General features: G+C 50.3%; 1 protein-coding gene across 3 annotated transcripts in view; it reads right to left on the reverse strand.

Moving 5' to 3' along the window:
• Positions 1–274: 274 nt before the first annotated feature.
• Positions 275–25840, reverse strand: part of AFAP1 (actin filament associated protein 1) — a 154911-nt gene continuing 129345 nt past the window's right edge. For 2 of the 3 annotated variants that reach the window (XM_081246256.1, XM_081246257.1), the window contains exons 12-17: positions 25071–25188; positions 18892–19009; positions 13758–13922; positions 10896–11086; positions 7778–7942; positions 275–4977 (exon numbers count right to left, since the gene is read on the reverse strand). In XM_081246256.1, coding sequence (XP_081102382.1) covers positions 4951–4977; positions 7778–7942; positions 10896–11086; positions 13758–13922; positions 18892–19009; positions 25071–25188 — 784 coding nt within the window. In that variant the 3' untranslated portion in view covers positions 275–4950. Of the gene's footprint in view, positions 4978–7777; positions 7943–10895; positions 11087–13757; positions 13923–18891; positions 19010–21613; positions 21881–25070; positions 25189–25840 lie in introns of all 3 variants that reach the window. The other variant, XM_081246258.1, reaches the window with a different exon arrangement.

Here is a 25840-nt window from a genome sequence, read left to right on the forward strand (position 1 = left end):
TCCCAATGCAGGGGCACGAACTCGATCCCTGGTTGGGGAACTAAGATCCCGCGTGCTGCACAGTGCAGCCAAAAATTAAATAAATAAATAAAATAAAATGCACGTTTCTTTCATGAAAGAAGATTCTTGCCAAAGAAATAAAACACTTGCCCCACCTTGATCCCTCTTACATCCCTCCCTACCTGGCAAGCAAAATGCCTTGTCAGCAAAATGCCTCCGTTCATCCGAAAGTCCTCCCGTCTGCCCACAAACCTAGCTGGTCAAGACGCAGAGGCCGAGTTGGAACAGCAAGTTTATTAGCAATACACAAATGAGGCACGCCCGAGGGCGCCAGTCTGTGGGCTACACCGTGCAAAACTGTAGAAAAATCCATTAGTAAAGCAGAAAATTCAGGTGAGGCTACTACAAAATCCGGGCAAATGGACTGAAAACGAATATTTCCAATGCAAGTTTCTTCTGATAAAATTTTTTACTTTATGAATTAAATACATTGCGAAACACAGTGAAAATATATTTACAGTTATTTAAAATGGACACTGCCAACATATTTAATTTAAAAAAATCTTTCCTGTTTCTTGCCTGTTTCTTTCAGAGTATTTTAAATATGACTTTAGTTTTTAAAAAATACAATAAGGAAATAATTACATTCTTAATATGAAAACATTTTACAACTTATAGCCATGGTCAATTAATGCTGAATCTCTATAATTTAAAAGTTGATGCTAAAGTTTAAAGTTAATATTTCCTTTCTCGTTAAAAAAATCAAATACAAAGATTATCTTATTAAAAACACCTTTGGTCCCTAAGAATTATGGTCTGATGACCCCGTCTCAAAAATTTCTTCCATGGCAACTAATAGAAATACCTGGTGATACTTGTATGCTGTCAAGTTGGGCTCTTCTGGAAGGACGTAAGTGAATTATTTCACAAAAGATTGGCAAGAGGGTGCACGTGAGGCCAATTCCCTGGGCGTGAAGCTCCCTCATCTTCACGAATGACACGCTATCCCGCTATGGCTCCGGGGTCACTGAGAGGCTTTCTGTGATGCTGCACCGTGTGCGTGTGGGGGGCACGAAAATGTTAGTTTATTTATTTTTAGTTTATTTCACAGTATCAACCCAGCCCATCGTGGGGATAGTAATAAGACAGTAATGACAACAAGAACAATAAAATTACCCTCTTTAAAACTATGCCACGATCTGAAATTATTTAAAGAACTTAATTTAGAAAGAAAAGAGGAAGGCAATAGTTTAACACTGAGGTGTTGCCGTGACCTTTACGTGAGCCACAGTGGAGACGGACAGGCCTCCTGCTCCTGGAAAAGGCATCTGCTGGGCTGTGCAGGGGCCGGACTGGGATGCAGCCGCCGCAGACGCCTGATTGCTCTGGCGGGAGAGGTCCTGCCCGAGTGCCCACCCTCGTGCCCAGCCTGGGAAGGTTCCTGTTGCAGGATATGGTGAATAACCAGAGAATGCCGCCTGGTGAAGTAGGTCCGTAGGCAAAATTGACATTTCCTTCAAAATAGTGTGCTGATAGAGTTACTCTTCTGGAAAGAATAAATGGGACGGCCAACAAAGGAGTTCTGCCCACGGCCATCGGGCCTACCCCAGCTACAAAGCTGTCCCCTTGGAAACCTGTACACAAATTCCAAACTGTTGCCCCTCCCTGGGGGCGGTCTTTAGGGCCCAGGACACACAGTTTTTGAGACACTTTTCAAAGGTGGCACATTCCAACCGATCAGAGTCGTCTCGGGTTTTCAGAAGGAGCCCAAAATGACTCAGGGACCAGCGAGATGAATAAGGTGGACGGTCAAGCTGGACAACGCCAAGATGTCTGAACCGAGGGGCCACGACTAGCTCTACACATGCAGCCAAGAGCCCCTGGGAGACCGTTGTGCAGAGCCCCAGAAGCTGGGAGCATCCCCAGACCCACCGGGTCCCCGCAGAGGACCGTCCCAGGCCGGGTGGGATGGCTGCTGGCTCCCCGGCCCTGGCCGACTGTCTGTGGCCTCTGGGCAGGGGGTGGTCACCTGCACCTGAGCCCACGTCGGGGGTGACACAGCGCGCCCTCTCACCATCAATGTATCTCTGTGCAAAAGGCTGGTGAGTGAATGAAAAACATTATAAAAATATAAAAATGGAGAGGACTTTGAAGTTGATGACCCCTTACCAAAGCCAGAAGCAGAAGCCTGAGGCTGACGGTGGCCTCTGTTCTAAGGAAAGGGCCCCGTGGCCCGCAGAGGGTGGCAGCCTCACGCCAGCCCCCGGTCTGGCCACCACATGTGTCTCATTTCGGTTAGGATCCTGTTACAGTTTGGCCAGCACTCTGTGACCATGACTGTCTGTCAGAGGAATGGGGACATTTCTCAAGAATCCACTTCTCCCAGGGGATGGTGACCTGCACCCTGGAGCGAGGGCCGAGGCCAGGCCACCCCCACAGCCTGGCTCTGTCACTGCTGTCTCCCAGCTGCCCTGAGATAGGGGGGCAATGAGATCTCTGTCAGGGTGCTGGCAGGATGTCCATGGTGTGTCTAATATGTACAGATATAAATTAAAAACTATATTTATTGAACATATACAAATAAATAACTTATTTTGAAGCAAACGCTTTAAACAAACTTTCTGATCAAATCTAAAGACATCGAGGGGAACATCTCAAGGGCATCAAAGGAGCCCGATGCTAGCGGCCTCGGCTTCCGCGGGGCTGTTTTAAATGGCTCCGGGGGACGTAGCAGGATTGAATCCACCATCCTCTTTAAAAGGTTTATGGTTGTGAAAGTGAATTTAAAAACCTGGTGTTTTTAAACACAAAATATGTACACCAGGAGTCTTAAGGCCAGGGTCCAAATCCTGGCTCTGGCACCAGTTGGCTGTGTCCTTGGGCGTGACCCACAGCGATGGTCAAGGTGACATTTGCAGTGACCTCTGCTAACGGCCCACCCACCTGTGCCCATCTGCTCCCGGGCTAAGGTCATGTCTTCCCTTCTGAGCAACAATCAAAATCTGGCTGCTGTCGTGGGCCAAGTTGGCTGCCAACCAGAATAGCCTGAGAGCCTTATTTGGAGAACATTCATTTGACCGGAAGGCAGCAAAGATCACACTTTTCCCCTTTACAGAAAGTTAGCTTCCTATGATGCCAGCTTCCTACGCTGATGGAAGAACAAGGGGAGAGGGGCTCCTCCTCCCCAGCAGGGCCGGGAAGATGGGCCTGAGGCTTGGGGAGGCCCCTCGCTCCCCGCTTCCTACTTGGATTTCCCGGGGTCAGGGTTGGGGGGCCCAACGTGCTACGTGCAGGTGAGACGCAACCCCCCCCGCCCCCATCCTGTAAACAGCGGGGGAGGAGCTTGCGCGCGAGGCCGCCAGCGGGCAGCCCACGGACCTGGCAGATGGCTTCGCAACAAATCCAGGTTTCAGGTGGACTCCAGCTAAACAGCCTGAAGGTCCTGCTGCAGAACTTTCTTAGCCGCCGAGACTGCACTCTGGCTCTGGTCAGTGAAACCAAACAGGGCCTGTGCTGGCCTCGAGGGCCACTCCAACCCTGACTGTCAAGGCCTGCGGAAGCCGTGGGCGCCCCGAGATGTGCTCGCAGGTGCACGGTTTTCTTGCTTCCTGCTCCTGTATCTGATGAGAAGCAGAGGACGGCAGGCCTGCACCAACTGCAGGCAGAAAGAGCCCATCCCTGCGTGTGTGATTTGGTCCCATCGGTCAGTCTGCAGAGGGCTCCGGGGTGGCAGATATATTTTCTGGGCAGTGGCTGCACAAGGAGAATTCCTGAGAGGTCCCTCTGCAGACAGAGGAGAGCCGGCCTGGTTCTTGGACCCACATTACCTCTACCTGTGAACTGGCCTGTCCCGTTCACGCCTTAGTGTCTGAAAGCTTCGAGAAACATCCCTCTGGAGGCAAACGGGGAAACTCAGAGAGGCCCTACCTGGCGGCCGCGCCCTGAGGGAAACAGTAAACCAAGTCCCGAGGCAGGTCACAGGGGCGGGGGTGGGAGAGAAACTCTCGGGGGTCCTTCTTTTGCCCTAAAGCTGCACAGTTCCCAGAACGTGCTGCCTTTCAAAGGGCATACGCGCCCCTCGGGAATGAGTGTGACCGTCACCCCAGGGCCGACCAGGTCTCTGAGGACCACCCGCTGGCTTTGAAGGGATTTGGATGCTGGGAAAGGACACATATGCGTGAAATATCAAAAACACTCTGCTGCCTTTCAAAAGCAGTACAAATAACACAATATGATACAGAATCTCTGAAAAACCCTTGGAGCTAAGCGTGACACAGGAGAAAAAGAGAAAATTTTTTAAAGTTTAAAGAAGAGTGGCAGCTTTTCATATCCTGGTGACAGAAGCGTCTGTCCAGAAAATTTTTTTTAAAAAGGTAAAAAATGCTTCACAGCACAATTCTGTCGCACCATTACCCTTAGTGATGAGGGGGCCGGGCATGTGGGGAGAGGGACGTGGAGACTTGGGGTGCGAGTTCCTGCTGTTCACGCTGCAGCGACATCCCTGGATCTTCCTGGCCGAGGGGCGGGCAGCCCAATGCCCAATGCCCACGCCACACACTCACACCCCTGCCGGGCGCGCGGAGCACGTCCAGGGCCCGTTGGCCGTTCATCTTCAGTCTGGGGTGGGAGTGCTGAGACTGGTGAAAACAATCATTTACCTGGGTGGGAAGATGCAGCTTCTCCATCCGCCAGGGGAGGCTCTCACAATACCTTCCGTCCCTTTTCTGACTTTAAACAAATGAAGTTGGAAGCCAAAGTGTTACAAGTAAATCTCTTTAAAGGGAACCATTATACAGTAGAGAGGATACAGCAGGCAGGTCCAGGTCCTGGCACCCAGGTCCTGGGTCCTGGTCCAGCCGCAAACCCCGAGTCCTGCTGCTGGAGCCCCCGGGCCAGCTCCCTGCGGTCACTCGATGGGACGACGCTGTGCGAGCTGGGCGTCCGCGAGCTCTATGTCCCGTTCTTCAGCTCCCACTCCTGCCAAGTGAGGCAAGAGGAAGCGTGTACAGATCAAAAGGGCACATGTGGGGCTGAGACACGTCAGGCTGCACCCCATCCACACCTGTGCCCTAGAGGGTGAGGGCTCAGCTGCCATGGAAACAGCGCCGAGGTTCCCCGGCAACAGGCTGAGAATCACCACACGGCCCAAACCGAGATGGGCCTGAGTCCCACTAAGGACTCTGGGCAAATCTAGAGAACGTGTGCGTGGCGTGGCAGTCCCCACACAGGGCCTGGCACCAAGCAGGGCTCTCCCGCCTGCCCTGGGGGCACCGAGCACGGCAGTGCTGGTCTGATGCAAGTGCCTGACTCCTACTGTATCCCCAGGGGGTCATTAACTGGGCCGTGAGTACACTGCACACCTTCTCATATTGTAGCAAATTAGGAATTTCTCACCTTTTTTCTAGCATCGAATGTACAAGCTTCATTAATGTTTAAAAGCATGGCGTTAGCCAACGTGGCAGAAACAAAACCAAAACTGAGCCACCTGCACCTCGTGAGCACGTGCAGGCGCTGGTCCTACAGAGGTGTGGATGACCTCGTGACCTCTCCCACAGCCCCACCCCCAATTCCGGGCTCCCCAGAGAGGATGCTCAGCTGCTCTGTGCAAAGCTGATTCTCCGGGCGGCAGGGAGCCCAGCGCCCCGGCAAGCCTCCCTCCACAGCCGCCAGCCTCCGGAGCGGCGCCGACTTGGAGAGAAGTCATGTGCATGTGCCTGCACACGCTGCCAAAGGCTCACACGCACGATTATGTGTGTAATCGTGTGACCAAGCACAGGTCACGCTGGCCACCAAGCAGGGAGCTCCACGGACACGCCCAGCCAGAGGGACGTGGGGAGGACCCAAGGCCGCCGTGTGTTTCACTGAAAAGGCTGCACGAAGGCCGGTGTCCCGTGCTCGGGGTGGCCCAGTCCTGGTACACTGGGACCTGGGGCACGTGTGTAAGCTCTGAATGCACTGCAGCCACCAAGCCCCGCCTCCCAGAACATCCCTTGGCACCCGGAGCTCCCAGGCTGCGGGGACAATGCTGGGCCTGGAGCTGGACGTTGGGGCCCTTCAGCCCCCTTCTCGGCTGGGAAACCCCGTGACAGGTGACTTGAAACCCTCTGAGTTTCAGGAGCACGCTCTCTTACACTCCAGAGCATCCCTCATCGGGAATGGGAAATTATGCTAGGAATACAGCCTGGGATAACGGTTTCCAAGCCCAGAACGAGTCAGACTCAGAAAGGTCCTCAGAAAAAAGGCCAGGGTAAAAGAGGCCACATGTGTGATGCACCTACAGGCGGACGGACGCTCCCAGAGGCAAAAGGCCAGGCCACCACCCCGCCCTCCAGCCGTGGGTCCCCTGCCACTATTCTCAGGAATCCTGGGAAACCCCTGCTCGATCCCATGCCTTCAGGGAGCATGTGGTCCGGTCTGAACGGCCAGCTGTGCATCTGAACCGGCCAAAAACCACACGTTTTACATTTATCGTGAAAAGGGGGCAGGAAGTGCAGAGTACTGAGCCTTGGGACGGTGAGAGCAGGCATGGAAAATGTAGCCCTTTCAGAGGTTGGACTGACAGAACTGGAAACTGATTTCTTTGACAGCAGAGAAATAAATGAAATATTTTTACTGCATTTCCCTTCTGCAAATAATTAGGGGGACTTTATGGGACAGCTCTATTCTAAACATCTTTCAAGGCAAAACATACTCCTCTGCAAACGAAGAACACTTGACGCGTGCCAAGGAAAGTAACAAATGATGCACAGTAATTCTTCTTTTCCCCGAATTTATCAACACACAGGCTCAGTCAAATGCACGTGCTACGAAGACAGATATTCCAGGATGCTGTTTCTAACCACCATTGACAGGGACCCTCCGTGAACACAGCAGCCAGAGGTTAACACTCACATTCTCATCTGACACCACATCCGCTTTTCAGAAAACAACAGATTTCTAGCCAATTTGGAATGGGTTCCAAAGCTGCCAAAGAACAAAGGTAAGGACAGCAAGAGAGGGTCCCAGAGACAGTGAAGGGAGGATGTCTGGCCTCCACATTCATCACAACAAATTAAACTCATCTGGATGCATTAGCCTGACTGTACCAAGTAGGATTTTTTCATACCACACACTTTCAGTTAAACCGTCAGGAACTGTTTGCTTTGGTAAACTATAGTTTTTTAAAATTTTCTGGGATTTTTAAGCTTAGCATCAAAAATCGTTAGTGGCCAATCCCATCAGAAGACTGGAAGGTACTACAGAATGGCCCCTCGGGTACAGGATTACAGGCTGCGGCGGGGCTGGGAAGCAGAGGGTATGGAGAAGAGTCTGCCTCGACTTTTGATTTTTTTAAAGGATCTCAGCGGTCACTGGCCAATCTCTACTTCACCAATGAAAGAACAGGTCAGGAGAAGCCAGGACTCAGAACCATGCTGCTGGTTTTCCTGAAAACAGATGGTCCAGGCCTAGAGACAAGTTCTGGTCTTTTTTGCCTTTGAAAAGGAGGATTTCTGTAAGAGGGTCTGACTTTAGAAAAAACGGGGTAGATACTCGTGAAATGGCATCTAATATAGAAGCCGCAGAACTGGAACAGGAGGCCACACTGAGCTCCTGCACCCCACCCACAAACTCTGAGGCTGAAGTGCCTCCACCACACCTTGCCTGTGCCAGTGCTGGCATTCCAGCCAGAACAGGGATGCCTGTTCCCCATCAGTGCTGGCGTTCCCCACCCGCCCCGGGATGCCTGTTCCCCAGCAGTGCTGGCGTTCCCCCGCAAGCAGGAGGGGCGGGAGCTCACCTTGGCCTTCCGAAGCACGTGTCCCCGGCAGGGGGAGCTGGCGGGGGCCGGCTGGTTCTTCTTCAGGATGGCCGCACTGTTCACGGGCACTGGGCCCTCTGCATCACTGGTCTCACAGCTGGACATGGGCGAGTTCTCCAGAGTCCGGTGCCTAAAAACTGGAGACTGTTAATGGAAAGAGAAGACGTTGGGTGAGGTATGGTTTCCACGTCATCAGTATTTTCCCCTAGGAAAATGGCTTAAAGAATAAAACAAGTTCTGGAAATAGGCAAAAATGATAACAGCAGTAATAGGACCACCTCACAGAGCCCCACTCTAAAAGCACCTTTAAAATATGCATTTTACAGCTGGAGAGACTGAGGCTCTGAAGGACGCTCTGCCCTGCACTCAGCGCGGGCTCTCCCAGTCCTGCGGGGCAGCCTCTCACGTGAAGGCCTGTAAAGACCTTTCTGATTTCAAGGAGCTCCTAGGCTATAGCACCAGGAGCAGAAACCACCGGTGACCAGGATGGGGGAGCACAAGCTCACGGGATCCAGTTCCTCAGGGTGGGGCTCCCTGCAGTGACCAAACACATCGATACCACGGATTCCCAGCTGTTTACAGCACGGTCTCCGCAGGTCAAAGCAAGACTTAAGATGGAACAAAGTGAATCTGCAGTCGCCAAGTCTCCAGGTGAGATTACAAGCTGCTCTTTGGGGAAAAAGTCGACAACTTGCTGTACTTCCCCCTCTCCAAAGGAGGTCTCCGCGGACTGACCTCTCCCTGCTCTGGCTGTGTTAACTGTGACTTAAAATACCGGTTAGATGACATGGAACGAAATGGGCTGCTTAGAACCCCTCTGGGGGCGACTAACCACGGGTCCCCAGCAGCCAGCTTTCCGCACGTGCTCGCTCACTTGGAAATGCCTCCAAAGGCCACGCCAGCTGGGCTGTGGGTGCCATGGCCGGTGGGAAGGAGAGGACCACACCACCCATCCCCGGGGGGCTAAGCTGGGCTCCGAGGAGGGCGGCCCATGGCGCTCCCCTAGGATGGCTAATGAGCTGCTGGCCCAAGGATGCGGTCAGGGTGGGGAGAAGGCAGAGCATGGCACGAGGTCCGAGGAGGGGCCCTCCGAAGGGAGCAGCAGCCCCATGGCCTGAGAGCAGGAGCTTTATCAAGCCGGGCCTGCACCCTCAAGAGCACAGGGCAAAAGGAAGGAGAGCTGACAAGAGGGGGCCCAGGGGGAGACCCTCAAGGGGGAGGGAGAGCCCCAGAGAATGCGGGGTCACCCAGCGGTGCCTGGAGACGTCCAGACCTGGGGAGGTGAGGGCGGAGGTCACGTCAGGGAAGGCAGCTCCAGGGCAGCCGAACCACAGCAGGTGGGTGAGTGGACACCTGGGCACACAGGACAGTGTCTGCAGGGGACGTGGGGCTGGGGCAGAATCTGTTTTGTAAGATGGGACACACTACAGACTCTGTTGATGCTCTGAAGGAAGCGAGGAGGGAGGAAAGGTGAAGATACAGCAGGAGGGCATGGCAGATGCCTGAGGGGTGGATCTGGAGCCACATCTCCATCCAATGGGACCAAGGACGGCGACGCCGGCGAATCCTCAGGCCCCTCCTGGGAGGTCAAGAGGCTTTCCTGCCTCCAGTCTGCCTCCGACACGGGTCCCCGGGGGCCCCTGGGACAGCCCCCTGCCCCTCATGGGCCAGCACTCACAGCCCTGCCACCACTCTTCGGGTAGAACTGGCCACCTTACTACACCCTCGGTCCCCGGTTCGGCCGGATGCTGAAAAGCCCCTTCCGCTGCTGGGCTGCTCCCCCCTGCACCTTTCCGTGACTGATGTGAGTGTCTTCCCCTGGCCTAGCGGTCCCCCCTTGCTACAATACGAGCTCCACGGAAAGAGAGGTTCTCATCCACGAGGTCCACTGCTGCGCCCGGAACCACTTCCAGCTCACAGAGGGGGCACAGCACACGTGTATCTAATTTGTTGAATGAGTGAATACATATCAACGAGCTGGTGAACACGCAATGAGTGGATGGATACTTTCGTAGGCCAGGCACCACGCCCAGAGCTTTCGCACACACGAGCCCACGCGGGAGGCGACAGAACCATCCCCATTTCACAGATGGAAAATCGAGGCCTACAGAAGGGAAGTCATCTCGAGCTCTGGCCTCTGCGCTCACAGAGCCTGCTTTCCTCAACACCCTGCTACGCCGTGCCCCAGAGGACGGGTGGCTCCGTTGATGTCATGGTTTTGGTGCTGGAAGCCTGCACTTGGCTGCTGGAATCTGCTCTGCCAAGCGGTCTGGGTGTGGAGGGGGGAATCCTCTGAAAGTGAGGGGTGGTCGCTGGAGAGGGACCAGCGACTGGAGAAGTTTTGAGATGGTCTCTGCAGACAATGGGAGAATGAGGTGACCACTGCTTGCGGGGGGGGGGCGGCGGTGAGGGTGGGCGACAGGAACTCGGTGGTGCCACGCACCCGTAACCCAGAAACCTTGCCTGTGGGTCCCCCCAAGCCCCAGGACGCGGCAGGAGCTGGCCCAGGGCTGTGCTCTTAGAGAAGCTCTCTGGGCCTCCAGCTCCTCATCTGGAAAACAGAAGCCATCACGTCTGACTCGACGGAACAGCTCATGGAAAAGAGCAAGTTCTCCAATGACAGTGGGCAGCAAATCACTCGAGGTGCTAATTCGTGTCTAATTCGTTCATTCTGTTAGATTCCGAGGTTATAGACGGTTTCACTCATTTCCGTGTCCCCAGCACCTGGCATCGTTCTCAGGACAGACATGCTAGACATGTTAGAAAACTCTGCCACACTGAACAAAGGTTTCTATCTAATGAACTGCCATCAAATGAGGACATGGCTCCGAAGAGATAAAAAGAACTGTACTCATTACACTCAGATTTTGCACAAGGGGGGAAAAAAAAGACTCAGTGTTTCCACCACCTTTGAAAAAGTTCAGTGAAAGACATAAGAAAATTCCGTGTCCATGAACTTAAAACACAGTCAAGAAAGAAGAGTGTTTGAAATGGACACGGGAGCTGAGTCTCTGTGGTGCTGATGCTGGGGACGACGGAGGAGCAGTGACCTGAGAAAGCAACCCCCATCTCTCTCCCGGGGAGCGGCAGGCGTTACCTGCGGACTCGACGTCCCCGGCCGGGGCTCGATGGCCAGCCCCAGGGTGACCCCGCCGGCCAGGGCTTTCTTGAGGCTCTCCTTGACCTCTGTCAGCTCCAGCTCCAAGTTGACGCGCTCCGTCTCCCTCTGCTTGCACTCCTCCTCCAGCTTCTTCAGCTTCTCTTCCAGGATCACCTGGGTCTTCTTGCCTGAAATCCCAGAGAAACACGACTGCTCCAGCCGAAGGCAAAGGTTTCAAGATAACAGAGGACGGACATGCGGTGCCCCTGAAAGGAGCTCCGCACTACCTGGGGGTTGAGCTCCCCTGCCTAGGGTCCTTCCCACAAAACTCAAACCCAGTTCTTCCTGAAAGGAGCAGGGTCCCTTCCTAACTGCTCTCTTGCTGCAGCCAGAAGAATATGGACCAGGAAGCACGGGATCTTGATTCTCACAGATGCCAGGAGTTTGGGGTCTGGGCCCCAAAACACTCATTTCAAATTTTTTTTTTTCCTGCGGTACGTGGGCCTCTCCCTGTTGTGGCCTCTCCCTGTTGTGGCCTCTCCCGTTGCGGAGCACAGGCTCCGGACACACAGGCTCAGCGGCCATGGCTCACGGGCCCAGCCGCTCCGCGGCATGTGGGATCCTCCCGGACCGGGGCATGAACCTGTGTCCCCTGCATCGGCAGGCGGACTCTCAACCACTGCGCCACCAGGGAAGCCCCTCATTTCATTAAAAAAATTTTTTTTAAAACATCTTTATTGGAGTATAAATGCTTTACAATGGTGTGTTAGTTTCTGCTTTATAACATAGTGAATCAGCTATACGTATACATATATCCCCATGTCCCCTCCCTCTTGTGTCTCACTCCCACCCTCCCTACCCCACCCCTCTAGGTGGTCACAGAGCACTGAGCTGATCTCCCTGTGCTATGTGGCTGCTTCCCACTATCTATTTTACATTTAGTAGTGTATATATGTCCCTGTCACTCTCTCACTTCGTCCCAGTTTACCCTTCCCCCTCCCCATATCCTCAAGTCCATCCTCTACATCTGCATCTTTATTCCTGTCCTGCCCCTAGGTTCTTCAGAACCATTTTTTTTTTTAGATTCCATATATGTGTTAGCATATGGTATTTGTTTTTCTCTTTCTGACTTACTTCACTCTGTATGACAGACTCCAGGTCCATCCACCTCACTACAAATAACTCAATTTCATTTCTTTTTTATGGCTGAGTAATATTCCATTGTATATATGAATACACTCATTTCAAAATGAGGAACTTTGACTAGGTGCCTTCCAAAGGTGCCACTGACTTGAAAAGTCCGAATATGTTTCTCTACTCTGAGTCATCTTACTTGCCCCTATGGCCAGAATACAGTAGAGCTTGCATCTCCATAGCACATAGCACATTCGCTTTATTCATCTTATTTGAAATGTGTTACAGTGGCACAGGAAGGCAGGCAATTTGCCCACCGGACAGATAAGGAAAGCGATCCTGAGGGTTAACCGACTTGTGAGCACGGCCCTGGCCGACTGCTTGGTAGCACATGACAATCTCTTTTTCAAGGCCCAAAGCTGGTCTCATCTTTCTGCATCTTCACTGTCCTACAAACTGGAAACAACAGCGGGAAGAAATTCTCCTCCTGTCCTGCTGACCTGGAGGCTCCCGTCCAGTTCTCTGACGGAGCCTGTGATCCCCCGGGGGGCCTCATGGGAGATGCCACCTCCTGCCCCTCCTACAGGCTGTCTCGAACAGGCTCAGCCCACACCCAGCCTTGCATTCTTTAAACTCTGAAAGCACTTTCTTTCTTAAAAACCATATAAGGGGCTTCCCTGGTGGTGCAGAGAGTCTGCCTGCCAATGCAGGGGACGCGAGTTCGTGCCCCGGTCCGGGAGGATCCCACTTGCCGTGGAGCGGGTGGGACCGTGAGCCATGGCTGCTGGGCCTGCGCATCCGGAGCCTGTGCTCCGCAACGGGAGAGGCCACAACAGTGAGAGGCCCGTGTACCGCAAAACAAAACAAAACAAAACAAAACAAAACAAAACAAACCCCAAAAAACCATATAGGCACGAAGTCAGGAAAGGCTGGACCTGATGACTAACTGCTATATACACGCCAACTCCTCTGGCACAGAAGCTGCTGGAAAGCAGGTTCTTCCTCTCGGGATCATCCTGGTCTCTACATTCCTCCCCCTCACCCCCCAAGGCCAGAAACTGAAATCTAGAGAGTCAGCCTTGCCCCAGGATCCAACTCAGTCTTGAGCTGAGGAGACATACATTTCAGCAGCCCCAGCATCGGAGCCAGGAACCACATGGCCAGCTCCTGCCAACGAGGACAGATGGGCTGATCCAGAGACACTGCTGTGGTCCTCACCCGTGTCTCCCTCTTCTTTCCTCTCTGGGGTTGTTCCCCCTCCCCTGGTCCCTTCCACAAATCCATCACGGTCTGGCCCTCACCAGTCCCTCCTCAGGGAACGGAGGGCTCCTTCTATCCACGCAAAGACCTCTCAGCTGGGCTTCTGAGTATTACCCATCCTCCTGCTGAGATACCACCCCTCACACACAGTGACCATAACTTCTGAGTCCGGAGGCTTGTGCTGCCAACGAGCTCTGCCATCAGCCCCCAAGGCTGGGACAGCTCCCCGGCACCTACCCAGCCTCAGCCAGCGAGTTGAGGTCCAGGCCCGGCCTCCTCCTGCCTGGTCCATTATTCCACATTGTGGCACCTGCCCTGGGCTTACCACCAAGGCTTCCAAACTGCAAGAAGCACTGCATGGAATGACACGGTCTTACTAAGAGGAGAGCCTCGCGAGGTCCAGACCCCAAGGGCGCAAGAGGATAAGCCTAGACTCTGGCGCCAGCAGAAGCAGGCCCCTCGTACCGGCGTTCACTTCGATGGCGGCCCTCAGGCCCTTCCTCTCCTTCCGCAGCTGGGCCAGCCTGTCCCGCAGGCCTTCCCGCCTCTTCAGCAGCTCCTCCTCTTTGGCCTGCAGCCTCTTGGCATCTGCTTCCACCCGGTTCTTGCCATATTTGTACTGGTCAGCATCTTGAAAAGAAAAAGCATCAACAGGAAACTAGGTTTAACCAAGTAGATGATAGGGTAATTCATAAAGCCTGTTTAATCAGCCTACTCAGTGAAATAAACTCAAAGCTAGTCATTTTGCTAATTCAACAAGAAAGACAACAGGACAGGTTTGAACCAAACAGAAAAGTGACCAGTTCAGATTATCCAATATTCTTTGAAATAATTTTTTTTTTTTTTTTTTTGCGGTACGCGGGCCTCTCACTGCCGTGGCCTCTCCCGTCGCGGAGCACAGGCTCCGGACGCGCAGGCTCAGCGGCCATGGCTCACAGGCCCACCTGCTCCGCGGCATGTGGGATCTTCCTGGACCGGGGCACGAACCCGCGTCCCCTGCATCGGCAGGCGGACTCCCAACCACTGCGCCACCAGGGAAGCCCCTTTGAAACAAATTTTTAAAATGAAAATAGAATGTCAGGAAATTCCTTTAACGCCTCCCTTTGAGGCACGCAACATATAATCTTCGGCAAGGTGGAGAGTGAACAAAACATTCTGTAATCTGAAAAGAGAGGGTCTACCAACATCACAAATAATCTCTTGATGTGTGTAGTTCTCTGTATTTTTCAGAACACTTCCATTACACTGTCACGTTGGATCCTTACAGCTGTGCTGTCCGACTCTTTTGCTGACCTGACGGCACTATCCCCACCTCCAGTGGGGTGGGTACGTGGCATGAACAGAGCACACGATAAATATCCGCTGAGTGAGTGACTGAGCAAATTAGAAAATGAAGGGGCACCCAGAGCAGTGTCTGGAGCCCGACCGCCTAGGTGGGAATCCCAGCTTGCCACTTGAGCTGTGTGACCTTCAACAAGGCACTTCATCTCTCCATGTCTCAGTTTCCTCATCTGTGCAATGGGGGTAATAAGAGCAGGTACTTCACAGGGTTGTTATGAGGATTAAAGTAACACTTATACAGAACTCTCAGCAAGCACAGAATGGGCACTGTGTAAATGCTCATTAAATAAAGTGAGTGGATAAAGGAATGAAAAGGAAACCAGCCTTAAGGAAAATGTAGAGATTTGGCCAACATCACACTACTAGTTAATAGTGCGTTAAAATCCTGACCCAACGCTCTTGTCCTCAAATCATTCTGGCCTTTCAATAGCAATAAGGGCTCACGATTCTGCAGCTTCTGTGGCCTCCCAACGGCCCCTGACAGCGAACGACTCAAACCTGATGACGACCCAAGGCCTCCTGCACCTCCTGCACCTGTGAGCTCACATTCCATGATATACCATGCTGGTTTATTTGCATGTCTGACTCCCTTAGTAGACTAGAAATGACTTCTGGGGAGAAGCCATGGAGGGTGGTGTAATGGTTAATAATAAAGGCAGTTGACCAGGGAAGAGACCATGATTGTGGACAAGCAATTAATCCCCCGAAGGCTCAGCTTCACCCTCTAGAAAGCAGAAGTGCTAAGGCCTAACTTGTGGGGTTAAAAAAAAAAAAATTCGATACATGTACTAAAACCCACCTAACAGAATCATGTGATGCCTGGGCCGTGGTGGACACTCCCTGGCAGCTCTCATCCCTGGCAGTGATAACGGAGCCCCCGGAACCCTGTCCACTCTGCCAGACAATGGTGAGCCATTTCTAACGATTTCTAGCGCCTGTCCTAAACACCGAATTCGCCGATTCTTACAATGCAAACCATCGTGACTGCATGAAAACTGCATTTATGAAGGCAGGTACAAAGTCATCACTCCCCGCTCCATCTTCCCCTCTCTAAAAACCAACCCACCCCCCCCACAGAACGATATTAAAAGGATCGCAGCATGAGGATGACCAAATCAACAACTTGAAACGAAAGCACTGCTCTGAGTGGCCTGGGTAACCACATGTTCTATAAACAGAGCACAGTCCAAACTCTGTCCACCCATTTCTGATCTAAGATGCTTCCCTGACAAACCTGTACGCAATCACTTACCACCTTCCACATCATTTGGTCCCCATGCAATAAACCCCATCCAGGCTATAATGCAACTGCCTGAATTCAGCAAAAAACACAGAGCACAATTATGTTTCCTTTTTTTTGTCATTGGATGTCACCAAAGTTAATAAAAATTCCCTACAGAAGCCCTCATAAAATACAGGAATGCATCATCTAAGAGATAAAATAAGCACAGGTGCTGAGAGAGAGAGGGATGTTATGCAGACAGAGATTTCCTGCGGTTCAGGTCTCACACAACAAAGCTTTTCAGACACGTTACTCCCTCCCCCACCTGCCCCTCCCCAAGTGGACAACACTCAAATTTTAAGTGAATATAAATACACCCAACTGCGTGAGGGAAGTAAGATTTGCCAGAAAAATAAGGTGAAAAAAGAAGCACAGTAAATGAATGATGATGAGGAGGGTCTGGCCCAACTGGCTGCTTGAGTGTGTGTCCGAGGAGAAGGGAAGCGCAGGTGAGCTGATGTCAAGAAAGCAAGGCCAAAAGACAACCCTCAGGATGGGAGAAAATATTTGCAAATGAAGCAACTGACAAAGGACTAATCTCCAAAACTTACAAGCAGCTCATGCAGCTCAATATCAAAAAAACAAACAACCCAATCCAAAAATGGGCAGAAGACCTAAACAGACATTTCTCCAAAGAAGGTATACAGATGGCCAATAAACATATGAAAGGATGCTCAACATCACTCATCATTAGAGAAATGCAAATCAAAACTACAATGAGGTATCATCTCACACCAGTCAGAATGGCCATCAACAAAAAATCTAGAAACAATAAATGCTGGAGAGGGTGTGGAGAAAAGGGAACCCTCTTGCACTGTTGGTGGGAATGTAAGTTGATACAGCCACTATGGAGAACAGTATGGAGGTTCCTTAAATAACTAAAAATAGAACTACCATATGACCCAGCAATCCCACTACTGAGCATATACCCTGAGAGAACCATAATTCAAAAAGAGACATGTACCACAATGTTCATTGCAGCTCTGTTTACAATAGCCAGGACATGGAAGCAACCTAAGTGTCCATCAACAGATGAATGGATAAAAAAGATGTGGCACATATATACAATGAAATATTACTCAGCCATAAAAAGAAACGAAATTGAGTTATTTGTAGTGAGGTGGATGGACCTAGAGTCTGTCATACAGAGTGAAGTAAGTCAGAAAGAGAAAAACAAATACCATATGCTAACACATATATATGGAATCTAAGAGAAAAAAAAAGTCATGAAGAACCTAGGGGCAAGACGGGAATAAAGACGCAGACCTACTAGAGAATGGACTTGAGGATATGCGGAGGGGGAAGGGTAAGCTGGGACAAAGTGAGAGAGTGGCATGGACATATATACATTACCAAACGTAAAACAGATAGCTAGTGGGAAGCAGCCACATAGCACAGGGAGATCAGCTCGGTGGTTTGTGACCACCTAGAGGGGTGGGATAGGGAGGGTGGGAGGGAGGGAGATACAAGAGGGAAGACATATGGGGATATATGTATACATATAGCTGATTCATTTTGTTATACAGCAGAAACTAACACACCATTGTAAAGCAATTATACTCCAATAAAGATGTAAAAAAAAAAAGAAAGCACACGCTTCCTCGGGGCAGAAGCAGGAGCCCCAGGGAACAATGGTGGGCTCATCCATGCGTGAGGCTAAGGACAAAGCCACCTCTCACCAGCCCCTGTGCTGACTCTGAAATCCAGACTCTGAAATCCAATCGCCGTGCACACAGGGAGCTCAGCAGTTAGGTGACCTGTCACCTGCTGTAGGGTTACCACCTGGAGGGAGGCTGGTCCACCAGATACACTGAACCAGGTTCAGAAAGTGTCAACACAGCTTCCCAGGTGTTCACATCAAACTCGCGCTCGAGGCTAACTCCCATCTTCCTCTCCTGGAAACCGTCCCCAACAGGCCCACACCCGCTGAGGAGCTTCTGAGCCTGGTAAGAGCCTGTGCTGAGGCCCGTAGCCTGCATCTGCATGGGGGACCCAGCCGCTGCTCTACTATATTATCTTTGCAGTCCCCTCAGCAAGCAGAGGGCTGGAATGAACAGACACTGTCGGGCTGGCTGGCTGAAGAGGAATCCACCCAACACATCCAGGGCTGAAGTAAATGCAAACACATGCGATAACAGTACCCCTAGAGTCATGTATCTGCACATAGGGAAGGAAGCTGAGCGCGCTGAAGGGCTGCCTTTCACTGGAGTCTCGCTGCTCCTCTGCCCGGTCCAGCCCCTGCCAGGTCTGGAACCTAAAAACCTGGTCCTCACGCTGGTTCTGTCATCTGCCAGCGGTGAGACCTCGGGGAAGCCACGCCATCTCTCTGAGCTTATGTCTACATCTGCCCAGTGGGGTAGATTATGCCACCGCCCTGATCAAGTGGCCAGGAGAATGACACAGGAGGAGAGAAATCACAGCTGGTTGAAGGCTAGGAGGCTCAGCGGGGACAAGAATTCCTTACAGACCCTGATAGTCTCCTGTGCTCTGAGGTACACGAATTACCCCAACTATCTCAGCCACAGAAACCACGGCAGCCACCTGTCTACACCTCTAATACACAGAGGCTGGCTTCAGAGAGTCTATGTGACCCAACCCAAGTCACTCACTCAGCAGATCAAGGACACAAACCGAGGTGTCCCGACCCACCGTCCAGGGCCACTCACAGCAGCACTGCCAGCTGCACCCACAAACTGCCTCAAACAGAAATACGCGTAGCCAATTCTACAGTTAAGCCAGCTTTCTCTTTCCTGGTATATGCAACAGTTATAAAATAAAAGCTGGGTTAAAAATCGTGGTCATTCCTCAATCCAGCAAACGAGGAAGGATGCGGATGCAAATGGTGCCCTCTCTCCAGCTGGCCCCCCAACCTGGCATTCTCCACCTGATCAGGTGAGGGAGGAAGGTGGCTAGACAGCTCTGACACTGCACACTGCACCCAAAGCTAGAACGTGGGAAATCGAAGGATCAACTTACTTGAAGGTGTTCGCTTCACGCCAGCCGCTGAATCAGCTTTTTTTTGCTGACTGCTCAGAGCCTTGCCTTTTCCCGTAACCCCGTTGGATGCCACGGGGGGCGGCTTTTTACCCTTCAACTGTTGAAATAAACAAATGAGAGAATTAAAAACAAACAGACAAAAACCTTGGGGTTTTTGCAGTAAATTGTTTCAGTCCCTAGCTCTTCAAGTAGAACGTAGCTTAGGCAGAAAAAAAGGCAGGTAGTAGAAAACCAATCTGGTTTCCCAACACTGCACTGCTGTGACTTTCCCAGAGCAGCTAAGAAGGTTCTAGCACCGAGGTTCAAAAGAAACGAGGTACACTAGGATGTCTTCAGCTGGAACGCACCGAAAGTCACCTATTTCGACCAGGAGATCACACACGCCGATCAAGACACAGGCACAGACAGTGGGTATCTGAGAGCATTTGGTTGACATTACTAAAAGTCTGTGTTTCCAAAGATAAACAGCTTTAATTTTGGTGGTTCGGGGAAGTAGCATGACCGTGCACTTAAGAGTTCAACTTCCAGGGTTTCTATACTGATGTCCTAATTGGATAAAAAACTACCTTTTGATTCACTGACAGGGTCTGAGGAAGGAAGCAAAAGAGGCAAAATATAGAAACAGCATGAACTAAATTTTAACTAACCACAGGGTTTTTAAAAAAATTCAACATACCCCTAACTTCTTTGATGGCTGCAAGCCGACCCATGCTGCATTTTGCTTAAGTGATGCACGTGTACCTTGGCTGGGTCACAAGCTCAGCCGAACGGCAAAGGCTGACTGTACACGTCCAAGCCCGAGCTTCTCTGCTGCACCACGTTTCTTACTGTTGTGGGCCTGGGTTTTGGAAGCTTCAAATTCCCGCTCCGTCATAGGAGACGCTGAGCACATCAGTAACGCTTTCTGAGCCTCCGTGTGCTCATTTAAAAATATAAAGATACTGATGTCTCCCACACGGTTCCTCAGAAGGTTAATTGACACAGCACACACACCTACAGCACACATACGGTAGGTGTGTAGGGAGTGTGAGCTCTCTCCATTAAAGAGTAGGTCCCCCATTCAAACGGCCAAATGAGGACACGAAAGCTAAAGGTAAACGGCTTGCAAATGTGTTTCCTACTTAAAATAAAAATGAACAAAATACAAACATACATGAACCACGTATCGAATGACTGATTCCAAACTAATCTGGGGACAATCCAAATGTATAAGATAGTATATTTTGTCCCATAATTTTTACCCAAGGGAACTCTAATACCAATAAAAAGACAGATAAATACATCGCCAGAGACACGTTCACTTAGTGGGTGAAGCACATGACCTACCAGACTTTTCGGTAAATATTTAAAAAAACTAGAAGCCAACGGCTCCCATGTCTGACCATACATCAGCCCGGGCCACTCAGATTCAGTGAATGAGAATCTCTAACAGTTGTTATAAATAAAAAACAAACAAAAATCTTCTCACGTGACTTTGATGAAAAGAATTGGTTTCGAAGAACTGCTATAACTCTCTGAAATTCTAGAATCTTACTTGGCATTCATCATTTTCTTAAGATTACTCCAAAAATAGAAGGAAAAGAAAATAATTAAAAATGTGCTGCTCTGCTTTATGTTTGTAGAATATTCTTCCATGTGGCGCTTAGATCTTTACTCAAAGCATAAAAAAATCTTAGGTTGACATGCATGAAAACACAAAATTATATTTACACTGAAATGTTACCGTTTGCCACAAATACGAGGTGTGAGATGGACAATAGTTCAATATCAAGGTTGCTGACCATTCAATTATAATCCAAAATCCTTATTATCTACTTGGTTTTAGGGAGTACACTTTTGGGGAGTACATTATGGGAAAATATTGTAGTTCTTGGAATAATCCTATTTAATGTTTAAAGATCGAAAAGCAATTGCCATGTGAAGCCCACCATTCCTCACTTACATGTTATGGAAACACAGGAAAGGAACTTGCAGCTCAAAAATCTTCTGAAAACTTTTACTGTCCCACTGTCCCTGTCCTCTTTAACATCTTTGCCTTTAATTGCTGTAATTCACAAAATTCACTGGGGAACTTCCCAAGAATGGAAAGAGAGCCAGGCACAGGCAAAGAAATACAGAACGTAAACCATGAACTAGTTAGGTGTACAGTAAGTCCCCTACATACGAATGAGTTCTGTTTCAAGAGCATGTTCGTAAGTCCAATTTGTTTGTAAAGTTAGCCTGGGTACCCAAGTAACACAACTGGCTAAATACTACTGTACTGTAATAGGTTTATAATACTTGTATAGGTTTATATAATAGGTTAGTAATACTTGTATAGGTTTATATAATAGGTTTATAATCACACAAATAACACATAAAAAACAAACACAAAAAATAAAGAAAACATTTTTCATCTTACAGTACAGTACCTTGAAAAGTAGAGTAGCCCAGTACAACAGCTGGCATACAGGGGCATGTTCGCATTTTTGAAAAGTTTACAACTTGAAGGTTCGTATGTAGGGGACTTACTGTATTTAATCCGTTCCTGGGTGGCCAAACGTTGTGTACTTGCAGATTATATTCTAGTTGAGGGAAAAAACTGCGCTTTACCCTTGATGGGGCTCACTGCCCACAAGCTGATGAACAGACTCTCACTGCAAAGCCCTGAGGGAGGACCATGACTTAAGGCGATTCTAGAAGACAGAATGAGATGCTGTACCTGTGAGCTGAGCCCGAGAGATGCCCTCCCCAGAGAAGAGGTGTTAGTGACAGACGGGGAGGACGGCGGACCGGAAGAGGCAGGGTGTTTGTAGTGGTTACAGGACAGCTTGTCAGGAGATGGCCTAGCGGCCTTCCTGTCAGCAGGAGGGTAGCGAGCAAAGATTTTCGGAGACGGCAAGTTATCGTACAGGACCGCGTTATCATAGAGCGCCTCTTCTCCCAGGCCTCGGCCACAGGGGGCGGGAAAGCCACCGTCGGGTCCCCACTGTAACACACACAGCTTGTCGTTAGAGCCTCGGCCACAGGAAGCAAAGCACACTGAGATGTTATTAGCAAGCACCCCAAAACATGTGCACGTACCCCCAATAAAACACACACACTCAACTAGGTGGACTGATTCAGAAGAACTTTTCTACCTTTGGGGACTTAAGGATTCTTTTTTTCCTTAAATCATTCCCAGGGCCATTGGCTTATGATAATTTTTTTTGTTTTGTTTGTTAAAGCAGGCAAAAAAATTATACATATATATATATATATATATATATATATATATATTTGACATTTCTTTAAAGAACTGGAACTCGGAAGTCCTCCTGACCCAGAAAGCTGAAGCAATGTGATGTGACGAAAGGAATGCTGGACTGGGGTCCATCCGGAGACCGGGGGCTCTGATTCTACTGAGAAAACACGTTAAGATCCCAGCAAAGCACTTTACCTTTTTTTAAAAAAAATACTGACAGATATTATTATCTGTATTTTACTACTATTATTATTTTTTTGGCTGCGTTGGGTCTTAGTTGTGGCACGCGGGCTCTTCATTGCGGCGTGTAGGCTTCTCTCTAGTTGCGGCACATGGGCTCTCTAGTTGTGACGTGTGGGCTCCGTAGTTGCAGTGCACGGGCTTAGTTGCCCTGTGGCATGTGGGACCTTAGTTCCCAGACCAAGGATCAAACCCTCATCCCCTGCATTGGAAGGCGGATTCTCAACCACTGGACCACCAGGGAAGTCCCCAAAGCACCTTATCTTATTTCACAGTAAAAATGACTCACATAATTCTCACAGGAATCTTATGAAGTAGGGGGAAACTGAGGCAGAGAGGTCACACAGCTGTAAGAGGCAGAGCTGGGTTAGAGCTGTGCTCGTAACTACACACTGCTTGGGGTCTGAACCTCAGGCTCCTCCAGGATAGGATGAGGGGCTCGATGCCAGAACACCTCTGGACCCTTCCAAGCCTGCTATGCAGGCATCGGGGATTTAAGTTCTATGGGTGACTGTCAGCGTCACCCCTGCTCCACACTTGGTTATGCCTGAAGAAAGTGCAGTAACCAAAAACACAGGCTGTTAAAAGAAAGAAATCGAATAATCATAGAAAATAGGATGTTTCAAACTATGAATGATAGAATGGCATTACTTTAGTGGAAAACCTTTTTACAAAAGGATTAAAATAGCTACAAGCCACTTTAGAACATGGACATTAAAGTATAAATTAAAACCCAAATTTATAACCACAGCCAGATTCTTTTAAGTTTTAAAGGAATTGCTTTGTTTTTAAAAAAGAGAAAATATTAATTCATATACTATACTTATCTTACTCTATTTTTATATCCTTCTTGCAGAGTTCCTTTCTGCCAGGATGTAATTACAGCCTTTTGTTATAAACATAGAAAAGGTTTAAAATTTCATAGTAAGAGTGTTTTTTATTCCTTTGAAATCACTTCAGTGTGTCTATTTTTGTGATGCCGGGGACCCATCTACAAACTAAAAATAATGGTACAAGTAGATAAGCGTGGATGTGAGTTTCATAATGACAACCTAGCATATATTTGTCCAGGGTTATTAAAATGGTCTAGACCAGACCATCATTTTCCTAAAATACCAAAGGATTAAGTCACATGGAAGACTTAGAAAACAAACACCAGAGAACTTCTAGATTAAAAGTGTGTGTGTGCCTGTCAGAAGATTCTTTTTGAGATTCACTTTCATCTAGGCCTCAGGGGGAATGCTGAATGGGTAAGAATTACTGAAGTTGAAACATTGCTAAAATGTCAGGTGTTGGCTCAAAAGTATGAACCTTGTAAAACTGAGAAGTGCAGGCTCTCGCAAAACAAAGGGTCTGGTCACAGAGCCCAGCAAGTAGAGCAACAGTTTAAAGAGAGGCCTGAACGTCAAGGAAGCCCTTAACGAGCAAATGAGCCACAAACACTGCGCACTGGACGTTCTGTCTTAATCACCTATGTCGCCCGCCCAGTGATGTACACACAGAAACGATTCCTAAATGCAGAGCCTTGGAGAAGGGCAGCTTCTCATTTCTAAACCAGCTTAAGCTGTGCATGACTTAAAGAGAGCTCATTCCTGGGGGTGCCTGAACCTGCGTAGTATTAACAGGAATGAAGGGATGGGGGAACTAGACCAGCGTTTGTGTAGGTCCACGGTTTCTCTAAACCACGGCACGGGGAGAAACCCTTCTGGGGAAAGGTACACGAGGGGGCCGTCGGGCAGGAAGATTCAGAGACCGGTTTGCGTGTTTTATCTTTCCAAAAAAGCTGGCACTGAGATCAAGGCTCAGAGGAGCAAACTGTCCCACGAGGATGAGGTGGCAGTCGGGTCTACGATGAGGGCAGGTGCCACCAAGACCAGCAAGCAGAGACCGAGAGCCAGGCCCTCTTGGAAAGGGCACAGCGACCAGGATGCAGGGGCGAAGAGACTGAACTGGGACCTGCTCCTGTCGGGCCACCGCAGGCTTTCCCCGAGTGTGTGGCTCCCACGAGACTCTCTGCAGGGTGGACGGCTACGGCCACAGTGGGCACCAGAGCCCCTCCAGCCCTGCAGACCCCGAGGCGAAGGTGGTGGTGGGAATGGGGAGGGGCAAGGAGGAGACCGACTGGGCCTAACGTGTTCTTGCTGTGGGACAGGACCCTTGTCCCAGTCACCCCAGACCACCCCGGACTCAGAGGGGACACCATCCCATGGGCTTTGCAGCTGGGACGGGATTTCAATGTGCGCCCGCGCCCCGACACCCAAGTCCTGACATGAGCCCCTTTCACGTTAATCTGCGCTTGATCGCGCTCCTTCCTCCCCTCTCCCCTTCTTCTCCACCGGACGGGGGCCCCAGCTACAAGCGCACCCCACCCGGAGGATGCAGGACGGTGTCTGGAGCTGGCAGTACAGTCATTACTCTGTGGCGTCTCCTTTCCGATGGTGAGTTCTGACGGTGCTTAATGGCATTGACAGGAATGACAAACTGTCTACTGGTGCCTGATTACCTGTGTGTTCAGATGCGGATTAAGATGAACAGGGTGTCAAAAAGGAGAGAGATGGGGTGGAGTTTTCATCTTGCCTCAGAGCATAAGAAAGCTTTCTCTCGTTTGGACAGAAAGCAGGGGTGTAAGTCACGGAGACCCGCAGACCCCCGCCTTCCCGCACGGCTGACCTCGCTCTGCACGCGGCGCACTCACCGAGCCGCTGATGCAGGGGACGTCGTCGTAGTGTAGAGCCGTCCCGCTGGGGTGAGCGTAGCCGTTGGCGGTACTCCCCACATACGGGTTAGTGGACAGAACACGCCTGTTCATGAAACTGAAAGAGAGGAAACGAGTTACAACCCTCCAATTGATCACCAAGGCTTGCAGGAGCTCTGATGGATGCTCAGGCTCTGTCCGAGGCCGCAGGGTACAGAAGTGTTAGCACAGGAGCCCGGCAGAATCGGCTGTTCCTACAGCCACGGGGCAGACTCCTCACCTGTAGGACAGGACACCACCCGCCCGCAGGACTGCGGCCCGGACCCATGATGACCCTGCCGGGTACCCAGAGCAAGGCCTGCACGTACCTGGCACTCAGCAAATAACCCCCATTTGTGTTAGCAGCCTGCTTCTGTCACCAAAGCTTTACTGGAACACCTTTCTTTACCTGGACTCGTTGACGAATCGTCTGTGGCTGCTTTTTTTTTTCACATGCCTCTTTCATGAGCCTGTTAATTTTCAAAGGCAGAGACCATCTGGCCTGCAAAACTGAAGTATCAATATTTGCTCTCTGGCTTTTTTCAGGAAAAGTCCACGGACCTGTTCTATAAGCGTTTTAGAACGTCTATCCCACAGCACTTCTTGAGTTCTCAGTGTTTGTTCAGCGTCACTACCCACCTTCCCCTCTGCCCTGCACGGCCCTGAACTTCTGGGAGCCTCTGACAGTGGCCACCTCCGTCCCTCGTGTCATGGCTCTGCTCAAAGCCCCG

Source organism: Mesoplodon bidens, assembly GCF_964165515.1.
Source record: "Mesoplodon bidens genome assembly, chromosome: 1".
In the NCBI taxonomy this organism is placed as follows: domain Eukaryota; kingdom Metazoa; phylum Chordata; class Mammalia; order Artiodactyla; family Ziphiidae; genus Mesoplodon; species Mesoplodon bidens.